At 42.6% G+C, this 20923-nt stretch overlaps 1 protein-coding gene across 2 annotated transcripts in view; it reads left to right on the top strand.

The window, feature by feature from the left end:
* Nucleotides 1–13701: 13701 nt before the first annotated feature.
* Nucleotides 13702–20923, top strand: part of CDH26 (cadherin 26) — a 28999-nt gene continuing 21777 nt past the window's right edge. For both annotated transcript variants that reach the window (XM_081916776.1, XM_081916775.1), the window contains exon 1: nucleotides 13702–13867. In XM_081916776.1, the coding sequence (XP_081772902.1) occupies nucleotides 13817–13867 (51 nt within the window). In that variant the 5' untranslated portion in view covers nucleotides 13702–13816. The remainder of the gene's footprint in view (nucleotides 13868–20923) is intronic.

Genomic DNA, 20923 nt, shown 5'->3' with positions numbered 1-20923 from the left:
CCACCTTGAGGTGTGTTTTTTTAAAAAAAAAATCTTGAATTAAAGCTTTTTAAATCGGCCTGGTAAACTGGGTGCACCATTTTAGTCAATTACAGGGGTCAGGAAACTTTTTCAGCAGGGGGCCAGTTCACTGTCCCTCAGACCTTGTGGGGGGGGCAGACTATATTTTGGAGAAAAAAATGAACGAATTCCTATGCCCCACAAATAACCGGGAGATGCATTTGAAATAAAAGGACACATTCTACTCACGTAAAAACACGCTGACTCCTGGACCGTCGGTGGGCCAGATTTAGAAGGCGATTGGGTCGGATCCAGCCCCCGGGCCTTAGTTTGCCTACACATGGTCAAGTACATATTTAAATCAAGTTAACTGAAGAGCAGAGAAAAAAACATAAGAAAATATCCTTACGCTAGGCTGAGGAGGTTTTGGGTTCAGTGGAAGCATCCCTCTGCTTGGCTCTCCCAGCTGAGCTGGCCTCCCACCAGCCTCTGCTGATGCCATGACCTAAGTGCCACTACACTTACACTTAGTGCTCACCTGCCCCTTCCTCCTGCTGGACATGTGGCCAAGTGAAAGGCTCTGTGGTGCTTTTCTTGACAAGGGAAAGCCCCAAAGTAGTGGGGCCCAAAGTGGAAACAACTCGAGAGGTCCGGAGGGTGACAACACGAGAACAGGGTCTTCTCTGCAGTGGCTCCGTGTGTGTGGAATGTTCTCCCCAGGGAAGTTCGGCTGGCACCTTTAGGCGCCAGGCAAAAATGTTCCTTTTAAACCAGGCCTTTGGCTGATCTGTTTGACATCCTATACCCTTTTAGAATGTGGCTCTTTTTATGGGTGTGCATGTGTTATTGAGTTGTTGTTTATATTCTGATTATATATATTGTGATCTTTTCTGTGAACCGCCCTGAGACCTCCAGGTGAGACCTCCTGTGAACCGCCCTGAGACCTCCAGGGTCAATGAAGAAGCAGCAGCAGCAGCAGCTGGTCTCACAGCCACCAACAATGGGCATTGAGCTCAATTCAGATCAGTCTGCTACCCTGGAGCTGATGCAGGGATGTGGCCTGATCATCGTGTCCCTTATTTGTTTATTTGTACGTACAGTGGTACCTCCGGTTACATACGCTTCAGGTTACAGACTCCACTAACCCAAAAATAGTGCTTCAGGTTAAGAACTTTGCTTCAGGATGAGAACAGAAATTGTGCTCCAGGGGCACGGCAGCAGCAGGAGGCCCCATTAGCTAAAGTGGTGCTTCAGGTTAAGAACAGTTTCAGGTTAAGAACGGACCTCCGGAACGAATTAAGTACTTAACCCGAGGTACCACTGTACATACATACATACATACATACATACCCAGCCCTTTTCCCTGAGAGGGCTCAAGTCAGCTTACAGAACAGCTAAAAACACACGCAGAAGGGGGGGGGGACGTTTAAAAACAATTAAACATTGGGTGTCCATGCTGCAGATGTGGCAATGGCTCTGCCACTCCAGAAAGCTCCTTGTGTAAGGGGGAAGCTGAGGATGTGGGGTTAGAACTGCAGATTTAATTCATACAATGAATTTTCCTGAAAGCGTTTTGGCCCCTTGCATGTTCATGCCCTGCACAGTTGCCGATGCAAACTGCTTTTGTTTCTTTTCCTACACAATCTGGCAAGGGACTTAACCTGCCTTGTAAAGGTACCCCTGACCGTTAGGTCCAGTTGCAGATGACTTGGGGGTTGCGTGCTCATCTCGCTCTATAGGCTGAGGGAGCCGGCGTTTGTCCGCAGACAGCTTCTGGGTCATGTGGCCAGCATGACTAAGCCGCTTCTGGCAAACCAGAGTAGCGCACGGAAACACCATGTACCTTCCCGACAGAGTGGTACCTATTCATCTACTTGCACTTTGATGTGCTTTCGAACTGCTAGGTGGGCAGGAGCTGGGACCGAGCAACTGGAGCTCACCCTGTCGCAGGGATTCAAACTGTCGACCTTCTGATCGTCAAGCCGTAGGCTCTGTGGTTTAGACCACAGCGCCACCCGCGTCCCTTAACCTGCCTTTACAAAACACTATATCTTTAAAGCACATTCGAATCACATTTTCCCCCTCAAAGAATTCTGGGCACTGTAGTTTACCCCTCACAGAGCTATCATTCCCAGCAACCCTTAACAAACTACAGTGCCCAGGATTCTTTGAGGGGCGAAATGTTCTCTGAATGTGCTTAAAAGCTGTAGTGTACTGTATAGACAGCCTAAGTTTGTATAGTTACCATAGTTACCTTCCTTTTCTTATTTATTTTTTCCCCTTTTCTTATGTTACAGTGACATCTGGTGGTGCTTGTAAAATTTCCTCACAATGATAATACTTCCTATTCCTTTTTTAAAAAAACATGTTAGTACAAGTGGAACAGTGATTGAAATGGCATATTTAGAAAGTCGTTATACTGATTTGGATAAAGTGACACCAGGGTTCTCACTACTGGAGAATTTCCTTTTTTCTTTTTCAGTCTGTAGGGACAATTTTTACCTCAACACTTATAATTCTACATCCCTTTATATGTGCAGGCTGTATCTCAGTAAACCACACATGCTTACCCCCTAATGAGTTCCTGTTTCTCACCTGCACTCATATTTTTAAAAATAATGTTATAATTTGGGAAGCATTTCATAGAATCATAGAACTGTAGTCTTGGAGCAGTGGCGTAGCGTGGGGGGGTGCAAGGGGGGCCGGCCGCACCGGGCGCAACATCTGGGGGTTAGGGTTAGGTTAGGGTTAGGGGGCGCAAATCCACGGGTTAGGGGGCACAAATAACTTGCCTTGCCCCGGGTGCTGATAACCTACGCTACGCCACTGTCTTGGAGGGACCCATGGGGACTTATATTCCAACCCCCTACAATGCAAGAAACTCCACTAGATCATCCATGACAAATGGCCATCCAACCTCTGCTTAAAAACATCTGAGGAAGGAGAATTCACCACCTGTCACAGCCCCTGTTGAACAGACCTTCCTGTCAGAAAGGTCTTCTTGAGTTTCGAAACTCCGTTCTTGGAACTTGAAGCCATTAGTTCAAGTCCTACTCTCTGGAGCAGGAGAAAACAAGCGTGCTACAGCCCTTGAGATATTTTGAGATGGCTTTGATGAAGCCTGCAAAAATTAGTCGTTCAAGATATCAGCTTCCGAAGTAACGAAGACCAGTTACAATGGCATTCACTGGGCAGAACGGCTAAAAAAAGGAAAGGGGTTTTTATGGAGGAGACTGTTAGTCTATCTTGTTAAGAACATGAAGGCAATTTTGGGGTTGGTGACTGCTGGGGATGCAGGAAATTCCCCATGAGCGATTATGTGCTATCCAATGGTGGAAACTTAAGTGGGAAGAATATTCTGAGGCCCAGCATGCAACAAAGTATGCTGCCATCACTAATTTAGATGCTGAGAAATGTAATGTTGGTGAGTGACAGACAGCTGTTAATTCCACCGCTTGCTGGATTAAGGGCTGGCTCTACTCTTAGGCAATTGAGCCAACTGGGTCAAGAAACAGATGCGTCCTTATTGGCACTGAAGGACAGAGCTATGTTTGCCATGGGGCCTGCCCTGCACCATCTAAAGTGTATTAAAGTGGAGCAGAGTATGCCGTCCCATCACCAATGTTCTACTCAAACCATGTTCACACCTTACATTTAAAGTGCTGGAATACCACTTTAAACAATCAGGGCTCCCCCCTGCAAAGAATCTTGGGAGATGTAGATTTTTTTTTAAGGATACTGTGAGTTGTAAGGAGGCCCCTATTCCCATCACAGAGCTACCACTGTTCCCTGTGAAGAAATCTTTTTTTCAAAAAATATTTTTTCCTCAAGTTTTCACCATTATTTCCATCCATTTCACATATTTCCATTTATACAATACTGAGTCATTCCCACCCCACAGACTCCCCCCCCCGCCCCTCCCTGGCTTCCAAAATTAACTTTTATTCCATGCACCTAATTATATTTTCCTAACTCTTTAGTTCCTCAGTTATTATATCTTAATATTTTCTCTGCATCACAAATGTTATAATAGTCCTGCTAATGTTTCTATATAATTACAATGGGTTTTAAGGTATTCTATAAATTTTATCCAGTCTTTATTAATTTATTTTATCATCTTGATTTCTGATCCTGATGGTCAACTTTGCCATTTCGGCATAGTCCATCATTTTAAAAACCCTTCCTTTTTTAAAAACCTTTCCTTTGTTGGTGTTTTCTCCTCTTTCCACATCTGGCCAGTAGCATTCTTGCAGCTGTTGTCACATACATAAAAAGTATTTTGATGTCTCTTGGTATTTCACCTCCTGTTGCACCTAATAAGAAAGCTTCTGTTTTTTTGATAAAAGTTATCCTAAACATTTTTTTCAATTCATTACATATCATTTCCCAGAAGCCCTTTACCACTTTGCATGACCACCACATATGTAAAAAAATTTCCTCTTTTTCCTTGCATTTCCAATATACATTTGATACACTTTTATACATTTTCCCCAACTGCTTTTTAAAAAAATACTTTTTATTAAGTTTTCAAAATCAAATAAGAACATAAGTCAAATTTCCAAAAACAAAGTCCAATTAAACATAAACTCTTGCACCCAGCATCTTAGTGTTTTCTTATTTACACTGCGCTTTGTCGTGCTCAGACTTCCTTCCTTCCCTGCTTCGGCTTTCACAAATTAACACCTACTCCTACAGATTCTTATTTACTCTCCACCCACATCACAAGATTTAAGTTAATCCTGCTACAGTTTTTAAACTTCTACAATTATTCCGTATATACACAACAAATTTATTTGTTCAAACTTTGTTACTTTTTGATGTCTAATCTTATTAGTCATTTTCGCCAACTCCGCATATTCAAACATCTTCACTTGCCACTCCACTAACATTTCCCCCAACTTCAGAGGGGTCAAGTACCATTGATACATCATTTCCATATGATTTTCCTTTAGCGTGCAACATGCCCCCTGTAAAAAAATCTTGATGGTTAAACTTCTCTGAGAATTGACCTTACCCCTCCATCCCTGTGCCATCGTTTGCAAAATCACTTTCCCCACTTTCAGCTAGGAGAGTGTTTAGTTGTTGCAGAGCTTGAATAAAACCTTTCTCCTGACGTCTGCTACACATGAACATGCACCCTATGCTGCCACCTGCTGTGGTCTAAACCACTGAGCCTCTTGGGCTTACCGATTGGAAGGTCGGTGGTTCGAATCCCCATGATGGGGTGAGCTCCCATTGCTCTGTCCCAGCTCCTGCCAACCTAGCAGTTCAAAAGCATGCCAGTGCAGGTAGATAAATAGGTACCGCTGCAACTGGAAGGTAAATGGCGTTTCCATGCGCTCTGGTTAGGGTCCCGGTGTCTCGTTGTGCCAGAAGCGGTTTAGTCATGCTTGCCACATGATCCGGAAAGCTGTCTGTGGACAAGCGCTGGCTCCCTTGGCCTGAAAACGAGATGAGCACCGCAACCCCATAGTCACCTTTGACTGGACTTAACAGTCTGAAGCTCAACATCAAAAAAAATGAAGATCATGGCCACTGGTCCCATCACCTTCTGGCAGATAGAAGGGGAAGAAATAGAAGCAGTGAGAGATTTTACTTTCTTGGTCTCCATGATCACAGCAGATGGTGACAGCAGTCACAAAATTAAAAGACGCCTGCTTCTTGGGAGAAAAGCAATGACAAACCTAGACAGCATTTTAAAAAGCAGAGACATCACCTTGCCAACAAAGGTCCGTATAGTTAAAGCTATGGTTTTCCCAGTCATGATGTATGGAAGTGAGAGCTGGACCATAAAGAAGGCTGATCGCTGAAGAATTGATGCTTTAGAATTATGGTGCTGAAGGAGACTCTTGAGAGTCCCATGGACTGCAAGAAGATCAAACCTCTCCATTCTGAAGGAAATCAGCCCTGAGTGCTCACTGGAAGGACAGATCGTGAAGCTGAGGCTCCAATACTTTGGCCACCTCATGAGAAGAGAAGACTCCCTGGAAAAGACCCTGATGTTGGGAAAGATGGAGGGCACATGGAGAAGGGGACGACAGAGGACGAGATGGTTGGACAGTGTTCTCAAAGCTACCAGCATGAGTTTGACCAAACTGCGGGAGGCAGTGGAAGACAGGAGTGCCTGGCGTGGTCTGGTCCATGGCATCATGAAGAGTTGGATACGACTAAACAACAACAACCATCCAGGGGTCCTTTAGCTTTTTTACACACAAATAATGCTGCTGCATTGGGAAAGAAAGATCATTTTTAGCATGCACAAAGGTACTGGGAATTGCTCTGATGATGCAGCGCCCCCCCCCCATTCAGGGAAGTACAAATTCAGAACAACGGGTAAGGTCACCCAGATGTATTTGGTTTTTCCAGGGAACTTGTGGAGTATGTAATCAGAAGGTGTGGGGGTCAGGTTCTCGGATGTGAGAACACAAAACGCCTCTGTCTTTAGTTCTCAAGAAGCAAATGCATGCAGTCTCAACACTGAACTATGTATGATGTTTGAATAACCTATAGTTTGTTTTACATTTAGTGTACATAATGTTCAAGCCTTCCCATAAGACAGCTTGTATGCGGCAGAAGCTGAACCAGTTAAACAAGACACACAAGACAAAGGATTTGCTTACTGCACACAACAAACAATAACACTCCTTAAATAATTATGTACCTTGCAAAGGCACAACATTTAGCTCTTCTTGGAAACAGTTATACATGGTTGGGGAATGTGCGGCCCTTCAGATATTGTTAGACTACAACACCCATCATCAGTGTCCAACAACATCTGGGCTTGGGCTAGCTGACAATTTAATAGGTCCCATATTCAGATTGTTAGGACCTTGGAAAATTGCTTCAAGTCCATCATCATCAACAGTGCAGTGCAGTAATTCCCCAGGAAGGCACTCAGAACAGGGAGAGAACTTTATGAAAGACGATGCTTCTAAGTTCTGCCTGGGCGCAAATATAAATAAGAGAAAGTAAAGTGAAACTAAGCTGGTGTAACTGCTTTCCCCCTACCTCAAATTTATATTGAGAGCTTTCTGGATTTTATTTTATTTTAAAGTTAAGAGCATCAGATTCAGTACAAGCCAGGATACTTATTTAGTTAATTGTGCAGAAGGGAGAACTGTAAGATGTACAGATTCTCTTTTTGCTATCCCAGTAGGATAAGAAAATTGCACCCGATGTCTTTACTGCAACTATTAATGACACAAGTAAGGTAAAGGTAAAGAGACCCCTGACCATTAGGTCCAGTCGTGACCAACTCTGGGGTTGCGACGCTCATCTCGCTTTATTGGCTGAGGGAGCCGGCGTACAGCTTCCGGGTCATGTGGCCAGCATGAGTAAGCTGCTTCTGGAGAACCAGAGCAGCGCACGGAAATGCCATTTACCTTCCCACCGGAGCGGTACTTATTTATCTACTTGCACTTTGATGTGCTTTCAAACTGCTAGGCTGGCAGGAGCAGGGACCGAGCAATGGGAGCTCACCCTGTCGCGGGGATTCGAACCGCTGACCTTCTGATCGGCAAGTCCTAGGCTCTGTGGTTTAACCCACAGCGCCACCCGCATCCCAGTGACACAAGTACTTTGCCCCATATTTAATCTAGTGATTTAAAAGACATATTTGGATACAGTTTCAGTGAAAGAGTTGCATCTCTCAGCAGGAATTATACATTGATGTTTCTTAGTGCACTGAAAATCTAGAGGTCTGTTTCAAGGCACGTTTTCCTACTCTCTTGATAAGGAATTTGTTTGAGGCACACAGCATTCTGATCTTGGGTAATCTACGGGTCACTGTGTTTCTCCCAGTCTGTGGACTCTACCTGCCAGATGACCATTTATAACAGGATGGCAGATTAGGGAGTCAAGAGAGCCCTTGGGCTTTTAAGTGGGTCGTCATCCAGCTCCCTCCAACCTCTGATTAACATCTTGAACACATGAACAAATCAAAGGTTAAAGTTAATTCAGGCACTGTTTTCATTCCTGAAGCAGTTGACAGTCTATATAAACAGAAGCAAATCCCACAATCCAAGCAGTTGTAACTCTGGGATAATGGCAAACACTGATATAGTGGAGGTGCTTTCCCCCTTTCCTGACACAGGTCAAGGAAACTTTAAAAACAAAAACAAAACAAAAACATCTGGCAGTTCTCCATTCAACACAACACTTCCGACAGCCTGTTAATCGTCAGCTGCAAAAAGTAATTGGCTTGCTGGAGAAAGCTGTGACTAGCTAGCCCACACACTGAACAGTAATCGTTCTATTAAGTAGCAAGGATACATGGCAAAATTTTGTTGCATGTTCCACTTGTCCCTCCCCCCCCTTTATGTTTAGCACATCTCTTCATCTATCTTTCACTTTTTGCTATGTTGCACAAGTCCATCTCCTGGCTTCTTTGTTCCTTGAGCTGCGTTATGTCTGTAACATTATGTTCCAGTACAACTGAGGAGTAGCAAAACACTGGGCACTGGGCAGTTAAAGCAATTCTCAATCAAAACAGGTTGTTATTGTTAAGTTGTGGGTGAACATATCAGACGACACAGCAATTCTTCAAACAGCTCTTATTTATTCACAGGCCAGAACAGAACTGGGCTGAAGGGTTCAGCCAACCTGCTTATATAGAGCTCAACTCCAAAGCAACAGTAACAACTCTCTGTAACTATCCAATCACTGAAGGTCACTTTCAATTCCTTATTTGCATATGTGGACCTGAGTGAAAACTATCTACAGTATCCCCCTGCTGGCGCAGGGTGAGAACTTCAGTACATAACAGTTATCAGATGAGCTCTCACAAAGAGGCAGAAGGAATAGCCTCTTTGTAGCATCTCTAGGATTTCCGCATCAAAATACTCCAGCAGCTGCTTGTGTTCGTGATATATGAAGCTTGCGAACGGCTGGGCTCCGGCCAGTTTTCATAAGGCAATACACTTGCAATATGTAACACTGTAATTATAACGAGCTTTTTTTTTTTTTTATAAAAAAAACCTCTTCCCTTTTTTCACATAAGTGGATGGAATTAGCAGGCAAATTAGTCCCTCCAGAGTGGATTTAAGCAGATTCATCTAGGGGTTTTCACTCAGGAAAACTCATTTTTATTTGTTTGTAAAAGAATAAAAGAAAATGTCTCTAACTTTTTTATTTTCAGCAGGAACTGGCAGGAAAAGCAAGCTGTTGGAAAGCCAGGCCCCTCAGTGAGAAATCTGCCAAAGGTCAGGTCTGTGGGCTATAGTGCTAGGCAATTTTATCTTCATTATATAAAAACACTTGGAAAAGTCACACGTCCCTCCCCCACCTCTTCCTTTTTTCTGGAACTCCATGCCATGGAGAGGAAAAGATAGTTTTAAAAATTGTTAAGAAAAAGAACAGTTGAGCATAGGAAGCTACATTATAGTGAGTCTGACCACTGATTCATCAAGCTCAGTATTGTCTACACAGACTGGCAGCAGCTCTCCAGGGTTTCAAGCAAAATATACATACATCTAAAGGCTTAGTTTGGTCAGAATCAAGTACACACTTCCAGATAAAGGTAAAGGGACCCCTGACCATTAGGTCCAGTCGTAGCCGACTCTGGGATTGTGACGCTCATCTCGCTTTATTGGCCGAGGGAGCCGGTGTACAGCTTCCAGGTCATGCGGCCAGCATGACTAAACCGCTTCTGGTGAACCAGAGCAGCGCACGGAAACGCCATTTACCTTTCCTCCGGAGTGGTACCTATTTATCTACTTGCACTTTGACGTGCTTTTGAACTGCTAGGTTGGCAGGAGCTGGGACAGAGCAACAGGAGCTCACCCTGTTGTGGGGATTCAAACTGCCAACCTTCTGATCGGCAAGCCCTAGGCTCTGTGGTTTAACCCACAGCGCCACCCGCACCCCACACACTTCCAGAGTTAACACTAAATACATTACTTCTGGTAAATGAGCCACCACAGCTGTTTAGAGGGCCGTAAAAATTTGTGTCCCAGGCTTTTTAGACTCATCTACCCATCTAAAATCAAAGGGACATGTTGGTGGCCAGATGTGAAATATACTGGCATTGTTTTCAACTCTCCTTCTCCACTAAATAGTAGAGCCGACCTTGTTCTTGGTTCACAATTCCACTTTGCACATAATCCACTCCATAAAGAAAACTCAGGGCCTAGAACTCCCTGGTATTACGCCAAATGTCTGTGAAATAGCTGCCCTATCTCTTCTCAAAGACAGATGCATTGCTCATGTTTGTACATTATCTCACTAATGCCAGGGCAGCAGTTTACTGAATCTGGCAGCAACATGCTGTACCGTCCTGCCAGGGTGTCCTTAAGACTCCGTCTCAAGCTCATTGCTCACCTTCCCATAAGACAACCACAGCCGTACAAGCACAACTTACCAGGCGATTGATTTTGAAAAGGAAGGAAGGAGGAAACATTAGCTAACTCTGATTTCTAGATAATTTGCAAGTCAGGACAAGCACTTGAAGTTTCTTTGGGGGAAAAAACGCTAGGGGGTGAAAGGCATATTTGGAGAGAGGCTAAACAAATGTGGTTTGCTGCCAGAAAGCCCGTCCCTGAGGCCTGGGGCACAACTTGAGGTGTTTTGGCTCACTAGCAATACATGCGAGTAAAAAGGTCTTGATTTCAGGGTGTGTATCACTTCTCTGTCCAGCTGCTGAACAAATTGTTCCCTAGGTACCGGGAGCAGATCCTGCAAGAGATTTATCTCAGCGTTCTTCCTAAAGGGATATACTGTCCAAATAAAACTTCCAGCCTGAGCCCTTCTAGGAAATCTGCACATGCCCAGGTACATTAATCCCTGGTATTTGTCAAAGCAACTGAAGAACAACTTTGAACAGTTCTGCTCACAGACTTGTCATCATGACGGCAAAAGACTTAGAGAATTCCACTCTTCCTAGGCATAGAAAACCTGAACTACATGCTGATCATTTTTTTGTTTTCCTCACCAACTACAGGATTTCTACAGGACATCATGAAATCGTTGATAATGTCAACAGCAGTTTACAAAACCACTTTTTCCTCAGATGTGTGGCAACATAGCAGCAAAATGGAAACATTTGCCACAGGAGTGAATGATAGTGTAGCTATTATTTAAAATTAATTAATTAATTAGGTTTACCATAGGTCTTTATTAAGGGCCTCTGAAGGGACTCATAGCAAAGGACTTCTATATAGGTAAAAAAACATACAACTTTCAAACTTCAAACTTCAGGATGGTAGATAAGAGATATAATTTACGCTAAGTGCTATAAAACTACTAAAACAAAGCACCATCCTCTCAAAATTATTCCTTTCAGATTAAGAGAAATGCGAATTTAGGAGGACAGCCATGCTGCAGTTCTTTTACATTCTTTCAGAAAGTGTGCATTGGGTAGATTTGCCTTTAAATGGAAACTGAATCAAATTTCACCCTAATCACGATGCACATGATGAGTACAGTTCAAGAGAATAATAAACAAATCCACATGGGCACCTAAAGGCCTTTCTTCTCAGTGTCTGCCTACAAACCAGATGGGCAGCATGTTTCCTATTTGGGGCTTGGATCCTCCCTGTCCACTTTCAATCAAGGTCAAATCTTCTGTAGGGACTGCAATTAATGCTTGTTCCAACCAGAAACATGTGTCTTTCTAATCCTGATAGAGCCAAAGTCTCAACCAAGCAATTTTGAGTGGTTTGACAGTACCATAAAGATTAGGGAACGTAAGTATTAATAGCGGTGATCCCCAAGAACCAGGACGGTTTCAAAACAGTCCCATCTTTCCAAATTATGTTTGATCTTTTCAATTGCTCTGCTCCAGCTTAAGTTAAACAATGTTGATAGGTCTCATTTCTGCTTCATGCCTCTGCATCTAATGGAGTTGTCTGAGCAGTCAAAGCCCAGTTTGCTACAGACTCCAGAATGAGCTTCAGCTGAAAGATTTATTACTGACCATGCTGACTTTTCCTGACCCAACTATTGGGCTGTAGCAATCCATTACATGGTAAAGATTAAGATAAGGAGAGTAAGGGCTGCTCTAATGACAGCCTTGTACCATCTGCAAACAAAGATAGGCTAGCTTGGCTTTGACCTACCCTAATTCCCCTAAAGTTTATTGTTTCTGAAAGAAACGGTTAAAACAAAAGAATGATTTAGGCCTGTTTGGTGTAGGAGTTTGTGCAGTGGTCTTGCACCTGTGAAACAAGGGTTCAAATCCCCACTTGGCAACACTGCTTGGACCACTCTCTCTCTCTCGACCTAGCCTGCCTCACAGGGTTGTTAGGAGAGAAAGGGGAGGAGGAGGAAAGGGGGATATATAAAAATAACAGTAAATAAATTAAAAGAACAGAGACGACAGTGGACAATCACATCTTGCCCACCTGGTCAGTGAAATTGTTCAGCTTACTTATGAGCTGAACAATGCTCTTTCTGTAGGAGTTCAATGTCCTTAAATTAGTCCAGTTTCCAAACTGTGTGCCAACACAGAATGCTTCTGAACATTGAACCAGACAGCACACAGGAGATTGTGATTATCTTAGCCCCCCCCCTTTTTATAGTTTAATGTAGCTGAACTGGAGAGGGGGTCCAGCTTTGAGGGAAAGCTCCCCCTTCCACCTGTGCTATTTCCTGAGTAAAGATACCTGTCTGTTTTCCATCACGGGACAGATAACAGCTTGGGAGGGCAACTTAGATATGAGAAACAGAGTTGTGCTGGAGGGGAAAGGGTTAAACCTCCCTGTGCCATGGCCCCAACCTAATTCAGCCTCCTTTTAAACTCCACCTGCTTTTAACTTGGAGGGGGGGACACACAGGAAATTAGGAGCAAAATGTGATTTGGAACACTGTGTGTGTTGGGGAGATGGCTGCATTTTAAGCCTTTAATGTGCACCCCAATTTCTCTTCCTCTAAATGTCAAAGCAACTTTTAAGATCTCAGAGAAACCACTGTGAAGGTAGGCGATCTTTGCCTACTCTTTGATTAATTCCTCTAAAAATAATTCACCTTCCTTAGGTACTATAAGATTTAGTAAGTGGTGTTTAGAATGGGCATTGAAGCATCATTCAACCTTCCCTGCTTCTCTTGCTTGGAAGATGGATGAGCCAGTCTCTTCCTCTCTCTTAAGCTTCTAATTTTGTACTGCAAAGGAACAGTTGGATCTTGAAATGCAGGTGGCCACTGGAGCTCATTTTTGGTACGCACATGGCTGGCGATGAGAACTGGGTGCAGACCCAGGAGAAGTACAACGTGCATAGTTCATGCTTAAAAGCTATGGTTTTCCCAGTAGTGATGTATGGAAGTGAGAGCTGGACCATAAAGAAGGCTGATCGCCGAAGAATTGATGCTTTTGAATTATGGTGCTGGAGGAGACTCTTGAGAGTCCCATGGACTGCAAGAAGATCAAACCTATGCATTCTTCAGGAAATCAGCCCTGAGTGCTGATTAGTTGACTATTGGTTATTAGCTGATTATTTGAGGAAGATGGCATTTTTATTACTGTCCTAGTTGTCTCTTGCTGTTTGTTTGTGTCAGTGGATTGAAAAAAGTGCCCGGAAGATAAATATTCAAGTCTCTCTCTCTCTCCCCCCCCCCACCCTAAGTGGGTGTAGCTGGTGTTCAAATGAGCCTGGAGGAGGTGGGGCCAGCCAAGATCAACAATACCTGTGAAACGCATATATTCTCTCCCTCCGCCGGTTTGTGGAATTCCTGGTCGAAGACCTTGAGAGTCCTTTGTCCACACACTTCGGGGCTCGGGAGGCGCATCTTCCTGCGGCCAACAGGCGGGTGCAGAGAAGCCCAGAGGATCCCCCCCTTTGCGAGGAGCCGCGGCGTCGCCTCCCCAGCCACGAGCGCCGCGACTATGCCACCGAGACGCGCCTTTTTCTCCGGCGCTGCGCTTTTCCTCCTGACGGTAGGGCTGGAGAGGGGTCATGGGTGCTGGGGGTTTGGCTGGCGAAGGGGAGATCGGAGTAGGGGCCTCCGGAGGCTCCACGCTTTGCCTTGTCCAGCCCAAGGAGGAGATCATGGAGCAGCGTCCTGGGATTCAAAGATCCCCGTCTCCTTGGAAACCGCCAGGTAGCATCACCTGCTTCTTAAAAATAATCTCTCTCCCTAGTCGGGGCGCGAGCGGTACTGAACTCCGGGACGCGCTCTGCCCCTGTGCCTTTTTTTCCTCCGGGTGAAAGCCACATGCATACAAACGCATATACAATTTTATTTCCCCAGGCTTTTACTGGTGCTTTTAAGTTCTTTTGGACTTCTGTTGGTCCCCATGGCCTATTCAAATTAACTTAATTTGCCCATTTATTCGTCTGTTTTAAAAATATACTCTTATAAAACTGCAGGTTATTACCATAATCCTGCCATTGTTCTTAACTGTTTAGTTCATAAATATTCAACAAACCATTTCCATTCTTTTATAATAAGTTTCTTATCTTGATTTCTTATTTTTCCTGTAAGTTTTGCCATTTCTGCATATCCCATAAGTTTTTGTATCCATTCTTCTTTTGCTGGGACTTCTTTCCATTTTTGAGCAAGTAACGTTCTTGCCACTGTAGTTGCATACATGAATACATTTCTATACAGTTTGGGTAGTTCCATCCCTATAATTCCCAAAAGGAAAGTTTTTGGGTTTGTTTGTTTTTTAACAAACGTTATTTTAAAAATCTTTTCCAATTCATTATCTATCATTTCCCAGTAAGCTTTTTTTAACCTTACTACTGGTTAATATCATCAGTTGTTTTTCCTTTAGATAAGTGCAATTCAAGTTCTCTCCAGGTCTGATAGTTTCCTAAACAGTCAGTATTCCTCTCATGTGAAGACAAAATTGTTCCAATATTCTTCTAGTGTTTTGAACCTGTTCTACCCCCTTGTTAAATGAATGGGGGGGGGGGATAGATCCCTTTTTAAAAGACATCTATTTTTTTCCAAAATATGAGTTGAATTGGAAAGATACCAAATGAGTCTAGAACACAGCAGCTGCTTCCTAAAGCTACAAATCTAGATAAGTCAAATCTTTTTGCCTTGTACACATTCCACCATCCCACTGCCCCAGGTACTAAAGCTTAGCACATTGTCTCAGTGTTACAAGAAGAATAATGCTGATGGGGGGGGGGCTATTGTTTTTATTTTTATTATGTATTTTGTGGTTTTATATCTTGATCTTATTCTGTGACCCGCCCTGAGATTCCCAGATATAGAGCAGTATATAAGTTCAATGATGGTTGGATAGTGTTTTCGAGGTTACCAGCATGAGTTTGACCAAACTGCGGGAGGCAGTGGAGGACAGAGGTGCCTGGCGTTCTCTGGTCCATGGGGTCACGAAGAGTCGGACACGACTAAACGACTAAACAACAACAACAACAATATAAGTTCAATAAATCAATCAATCTAGGCACACATGCTGGGGAATGCGTCCTCCTGAACTCAATGGGGCTTGCTACTGTAAACAGGATTACACAGTAACAGACCCTTCTTTGGGACCAAGAACTTTTAAGGTGTTGGAAAGCAAAGTAGCCAGCAAGCTAAAAGCAATTCTGCATTCTTTTGTGGGGTAGGACAGATCCTCGCGGGACTTTGGTGTTCCGTCATGCTGTTGTTTGCTCTGTTTCCAGCTTGGCACCAGGCATTAATTATGAAAACTTAAATTCCTGTGGTTTCAGTGGCGTAACAGCACCAACATTCTGTAAAATAAACGATTCCCTTAAAAATGTCTTGATAGAAGGAGGTTGTACAACTTTGCAGTGCAACATGTTCCACTGACTTATCAGAATGGATTCCCTCCCCCACTGTGGTACAGTTCAGTCATAAGCTGCTAGAACTTAATGAATTGCCTTAATTTTTATGTAGCTGGCTGCCCATTTTTCTTCTTCTTCTTCTGATGTTAGTTTATCCCACACTCCTTCCAGAGAGATCAGAACTGCATGCATAGTTCCCCTCAAATTTACAACAAGATAGGTTGGGCTAAGTTGGAGATAGCAAGCATTCCAAGGAGAAATCAACCAGTTTGTTTCATAGCTGAGCAGAAATGCAAATATAGGACTTCCTGACCAAAGTCTGACATTTTGTCTACAGTTATTCGCAGCCCAAAGAGAACTGGCTAGAATAGAGTCAACTAGGTGGATTTCAATCTCTCTTCCAACCTTTAATGTTTTATTTACAAATAATTCTACCTGAAGGAAACTTCATTTTGTCCCAAATCCCACTTTAAGAAGAATTCTCCAACACCCCACCTCAGAACACATGTACTGTAAAGCTCTCATTAACTTCTATAACCATTTTCTTAAGGATTAGTAGTTTGGGGTTCTTTTGAAACCCTGCTGATAATTTATTGATGCAATCTCTGGATCATGTTTCCAGCACTGAGCAGCCCCTCCAAGCTTTTGTGGTGAAAGGATTGCTATTGAGCAGAGGGCTTTGTTTTTGTTACAAGAGATTAAGTGCATGCCTGCTGCAAAAAGGAAAACTGAGGAACTGTTCCAGAACATGCCCCAATAGTCAACAGAAAGTTATTATAACTGAAGTGTGATATGCCCCAGTTAATGTGAATAGCATATGTCTTATTTCACAATTCCTAGGCTGATCTTCTTTCTTGGTTGAGGGAAGAAAAGCATACAGGCTTCAGTGAGAATAGAACTTGGTTTAAACACTTCTCATCCTTGCATGCAAATCCCCCCCCCCCCGGTTGTTCTTTCATGTTTACTCTTTTTTCGTTTCCATCACTCTGACATTATTTCAGTTTGAATGAACTCTGTTTTCTAGCTACCATTTAGGTATGTGAAGGCAGATGACTTCAAGGATTTGTTTTTTCATAAATGTTCGGATTGATAAATTGAAAATATCCTTTGGCTACAGTTCCCAAAGATGGTTGGGTTTATATTTCTCCTTAGCCACAAACTTGGTAGCTGACTTTAAGCAAGTCACTGACTGCATTTAGACACTGTGCTAAACGATGGTTTTGTTTGTCCTGTGTGGAACATTAGGTGAAAGAAGCGTATGTATATTTACCAAGCTAGGCATTACTTTTCATTTCTGATGTCTAATCACTGAGAACATTAAGGAGTTTTTGCATATTTCAGTCCATTCCAGGAACACTGTATCAAAACCTCCCTGGCTACCTTTTCTCTAAGCTGAAAATATCCTGTGTTTTGCTTATCTTATCAGTTTGTTTGGGAAGTGATCATCTCAAGAACCACTGCACTAGTATATCATAGTATTTGCATATGTTTGTTCAAGTATTATCTCATCTGCCTTGAATTAGCATTGCCTTCTCCAAGGACTACAACGTGCAGCATAAGTAACCAGCACAAACATCTGGGAGGGTTACCGGGTTGGGCAAGGCTGAGTTGGAACATCCTTGGATTGTGGAATATGAACAAGAGAAAAATGGGGGGGGGGGGGGTTAGCCTGAAGGTACATTGTGTTTGGAACTGCTACATTTGCTGGTACATTGGGATAAAATTACAGGTGTTGGTTAATGAAACCAAAATTTGATTGAGTCTAGACTTCAGGAGTCAGTTGAGAGTTTCCATTACTTATAAGTGCTGGTTGTGATCCAGCCAAAGTTGAGCACTTTAAATTCCTGCTGAAATCATAGGCGTACTTACCATAGTCTGATTTGTACCCATTCTTACAGATGGTGGAAAAACCTTGTTGATACTGAATTTCCTTATGCATCAATATCTAGGAATAATACTTTTTATATTGCTGTTCAATATAGAGTTATCAGGGTAGTTTACGGCTGTTAAAAATAAAATAAGAATGCACCAGAACACTAGCAAAATCATAAAGGTGCAGGGTAAAAGCAGTAGTAAACATCGAATCGTGGAAAGAGGCATTTATCTCACTTATACCGAAAACAGAGACTGAAAAGAATCAGGTTAGGAACTACCGCCCTATATCTTTACTGAATGTGGATTACAAAATTTTTGCAGACATTTTGGCAAAAAGATTTAAGAGAGTGCTGTTAGGGGAGATTCACAAGGACCAGACAGGCTTTCTCCCAGGGAGACAGATGTCAGACAATGTGAGGAACATTATAGACATTTTGGAGTTACTAGAGGTGGACTAGAGGAAAGCTGTTTTGATTTTTGTGGATGCGGAGAAAGCCTTCGACAACATTTGCTGGAGCTTTATGAAGAAGAATCTCCAAGGGATGGGGGTAGGCCAAAGTTTTGAAAACGGTATAGGTGCAATATATTCTAAACAAAAAGCAAAGTTAATTGTAAACAATGTGGTAACGGAGGAAATACCAATAGAAAAAGGTACACGACAGGGATGCCCAATATCCGCTTTGCTTTTTATATCAGTCCTGGAGGTTTTGTTAAATATGATTAGAAGGGTCCAGTTGGTTAAAGGTATTCAGGTCGGAGTAAAAAATTACAAGTTAAGGGCATTCGCAGATGACCTAGTGTTAACTTTGCAACAGCCAGACACTAGTACCAAAAGAGTATTAGAATTAATTGAGATATTTGGTCAAGTAGCAGGATTTAAACTGAACAAACAGAAAACGAAAGTGTTGGAAAAAAATTTAACAATGGAAGAAAGAGAGAGATTTCAGAGTGAAACAGGGTTGGAAATAACAAAAAAAGTGAAATACCTGGGGGTGAACTTAACATCTAAGAATGTGAACTTATTTAAAGACAATTATGAAAAGTGTTGGACAGAAGTAAAGAAAGATCTAGAAATATGGTCTAGGCTGAGACTTTCCTTGTTAGGCCGAATTGCTGTCATTAAGATGAATGTATTGCCTAGAATGTTATTTTTATTTCAGATGTTACAGATTTTGGACAAGATGGACTGCTTCAAGAAGTGGCAGAAAGACATATCTAAATTTGTCTGGCAGGGCAAAAAGCCCAGAATAAAATTTAAGATTTTAACTGATGCAAAAGATAGAGGGGGCTTTGCCCTGCCGGACTTAAGACTCTATTATGAATCAGCAGCTTTTTGCTGGTTGAAACACTGGCTACTTCTTGAAGACACAGACATTTTGGACTTGGAAGGGTATGATAATAACTTTGGTTGGCATGCATATTTATGGTATGACAAGGTAAAGGTGTATAAAAGTTTCAAAAACCATATTGTTAGGAAAGCATTATACAATGTTTGGATTCGATATAAAGACTTGTTGGAAAGTAAAACTCCCAGGTGGTTGTCACCAATGGAAGCTAAGGCAGTGAAAAAACTTAATATGGATTCTAAATGGCCAAAATACTGTGAAATCCTAGAACAAGATGGTGAGAAACTTAAACTTCAGAGTTATGAGAAATTAAAGTTCAAAGTTCGAGATTGGTTACATTACCATCAGATAAATGAGACATTTAAGCAGGACAGGAAAATAGGATTTCAGAAGGAGAGGTCAAAGTTAGAAACAGAACTGTTAGAACCCAGTACTAAGAATTTGTCTAGAATGTATAACTTGCTGTTGAAATGGAATACACAGGATGAAACGGTGAAATCAGCTATGATTAAATGGGCACAGGATATCGGTCATGACATTATGTTTGCTGACTGGGAACAGTTATGGACCACTGGTGTTAAGTTCACGGCATGTAATGCCTTAAAAGAGAACATAATGAAAATGATTTACAGGTGGTACATGACCCCAGTCAAGCTTGCAAAAATTTACCATTTGCCCAATAATAAATGCTGGAAGTGTAATGAGACTGAAGGTACCTTTTACCACCTTTGGTGGACCTGCCCGAAGATTAAAGCCTTTTGGGAAATGATCTATAATGAAATTAAGAAAGTCCTTAAGTGGACGTTTCCTAAGAAACCTGAGGCTTTTCTTCTGGGCATGGTTGGCCAATTGGTGCCAAAGAAGGATAGGACATTTTTTATGTATGCTACTACAGCAGCAAGAATTCTTCTGGCAAAGTATTGGAAGATGCAAGAACTACCTACTCTGGAAGAATGGCAGACAAAGATGACAGACTTTATGGGACTTGCAGAGATGACCGGCAGAATCCGAGACCAGGGGAAAGAGACAGTGGAAGAGGACTGGAAGAAATTCAAAACATATCTTAAAAACTGTTGTAAAATTGAGGAGTGTTAAGATGTCAAGGGGTAAGAAGTAGAGAATTACATCTGTAACTAATAAGTTTAAGGAAATCTAATGAAAGGGAACTAATAGACAAACTGACTAAAGGGTTGCTAAAGAACTGTAAAACAAGGATGCAGCGAAAGGGAGGTATGGGGAAGTCGAAGGAAAGAAGGTGCATGAAAATAACATTATGATTTGAACGTCTTGTATGTATTTGTCTTTTTGTTTTGTTTGTGTGTTTTTATTATGTGTTTAAAAAAGGAATAAAAATTATATAAAAAAAAAGCAGTAGTAAACATTCATGATTCAAATTCCTGCACGTGGCAAAAGTCTGGGGAAATAAAAAGGTTTTCATATGGTGCTGAAAAGTGATTAAGGGTGGCAATCCTATACCTACTTAGATGGATGTAAAAACGTAAAGGGACCCCTGACCATTAGGTCCAGTTGTGGCCGACTCTGGGGGTTGCGACACTCATCTCGCTCGATAGGCCGAGGGAGCCGGCGTACAGCTTCCGGGTCATGTGGCCAGCATGACTAAGCCGCTTCTGGCGAACCAGAGCAGCACTCGGAAATGCTGTTTACCTTCCCGCTGGAGTGGTACCTATTTATCTACTTGCACTTTGATGTGCTTTGGAACTGCTAGGTTGGCAGGAGCCGGGACCGAGCAGCGGGAGCTCACCCCGTCGTGGGAATTTGAACCGCCGACCTTCTGATTGGCAAGTCCTTAAGTCCCATCAAATTCAGTAGGGTTTACTTCTGGATACCATGTATAGGATTATTCTGTGATGTAGGGGGCAGGTGAGCCTATCTGGGGTGAGACTTCTAAAAGTGGGGTTTCACAAAAGAGCAGGTCTTCTCCCTGTTGGCCACTTGACTCATCTCCAATAGCAGGGAAAGACAAGCAGCTGCAGCTCTGAATACTGTCTC

This window comes from Podarcis melisellensis (genome assembly GCF_964234715.1).
Source record: "Podarcis melisellensis genome assembly, chromosome: 6".
In the NCBI taxonomy this organism is placed as follows: domain Eukaryota; kingdom Metazoa; phylum Chordata; class Lepidosauria; order Squamata; family Lacertidae; genus Podarcis; species Podarcis melisellensis.
Note: the sequence above shows the minus strand (reverse complement) of the source record. Positions and strands in the feature narration are given on the sequence as shown.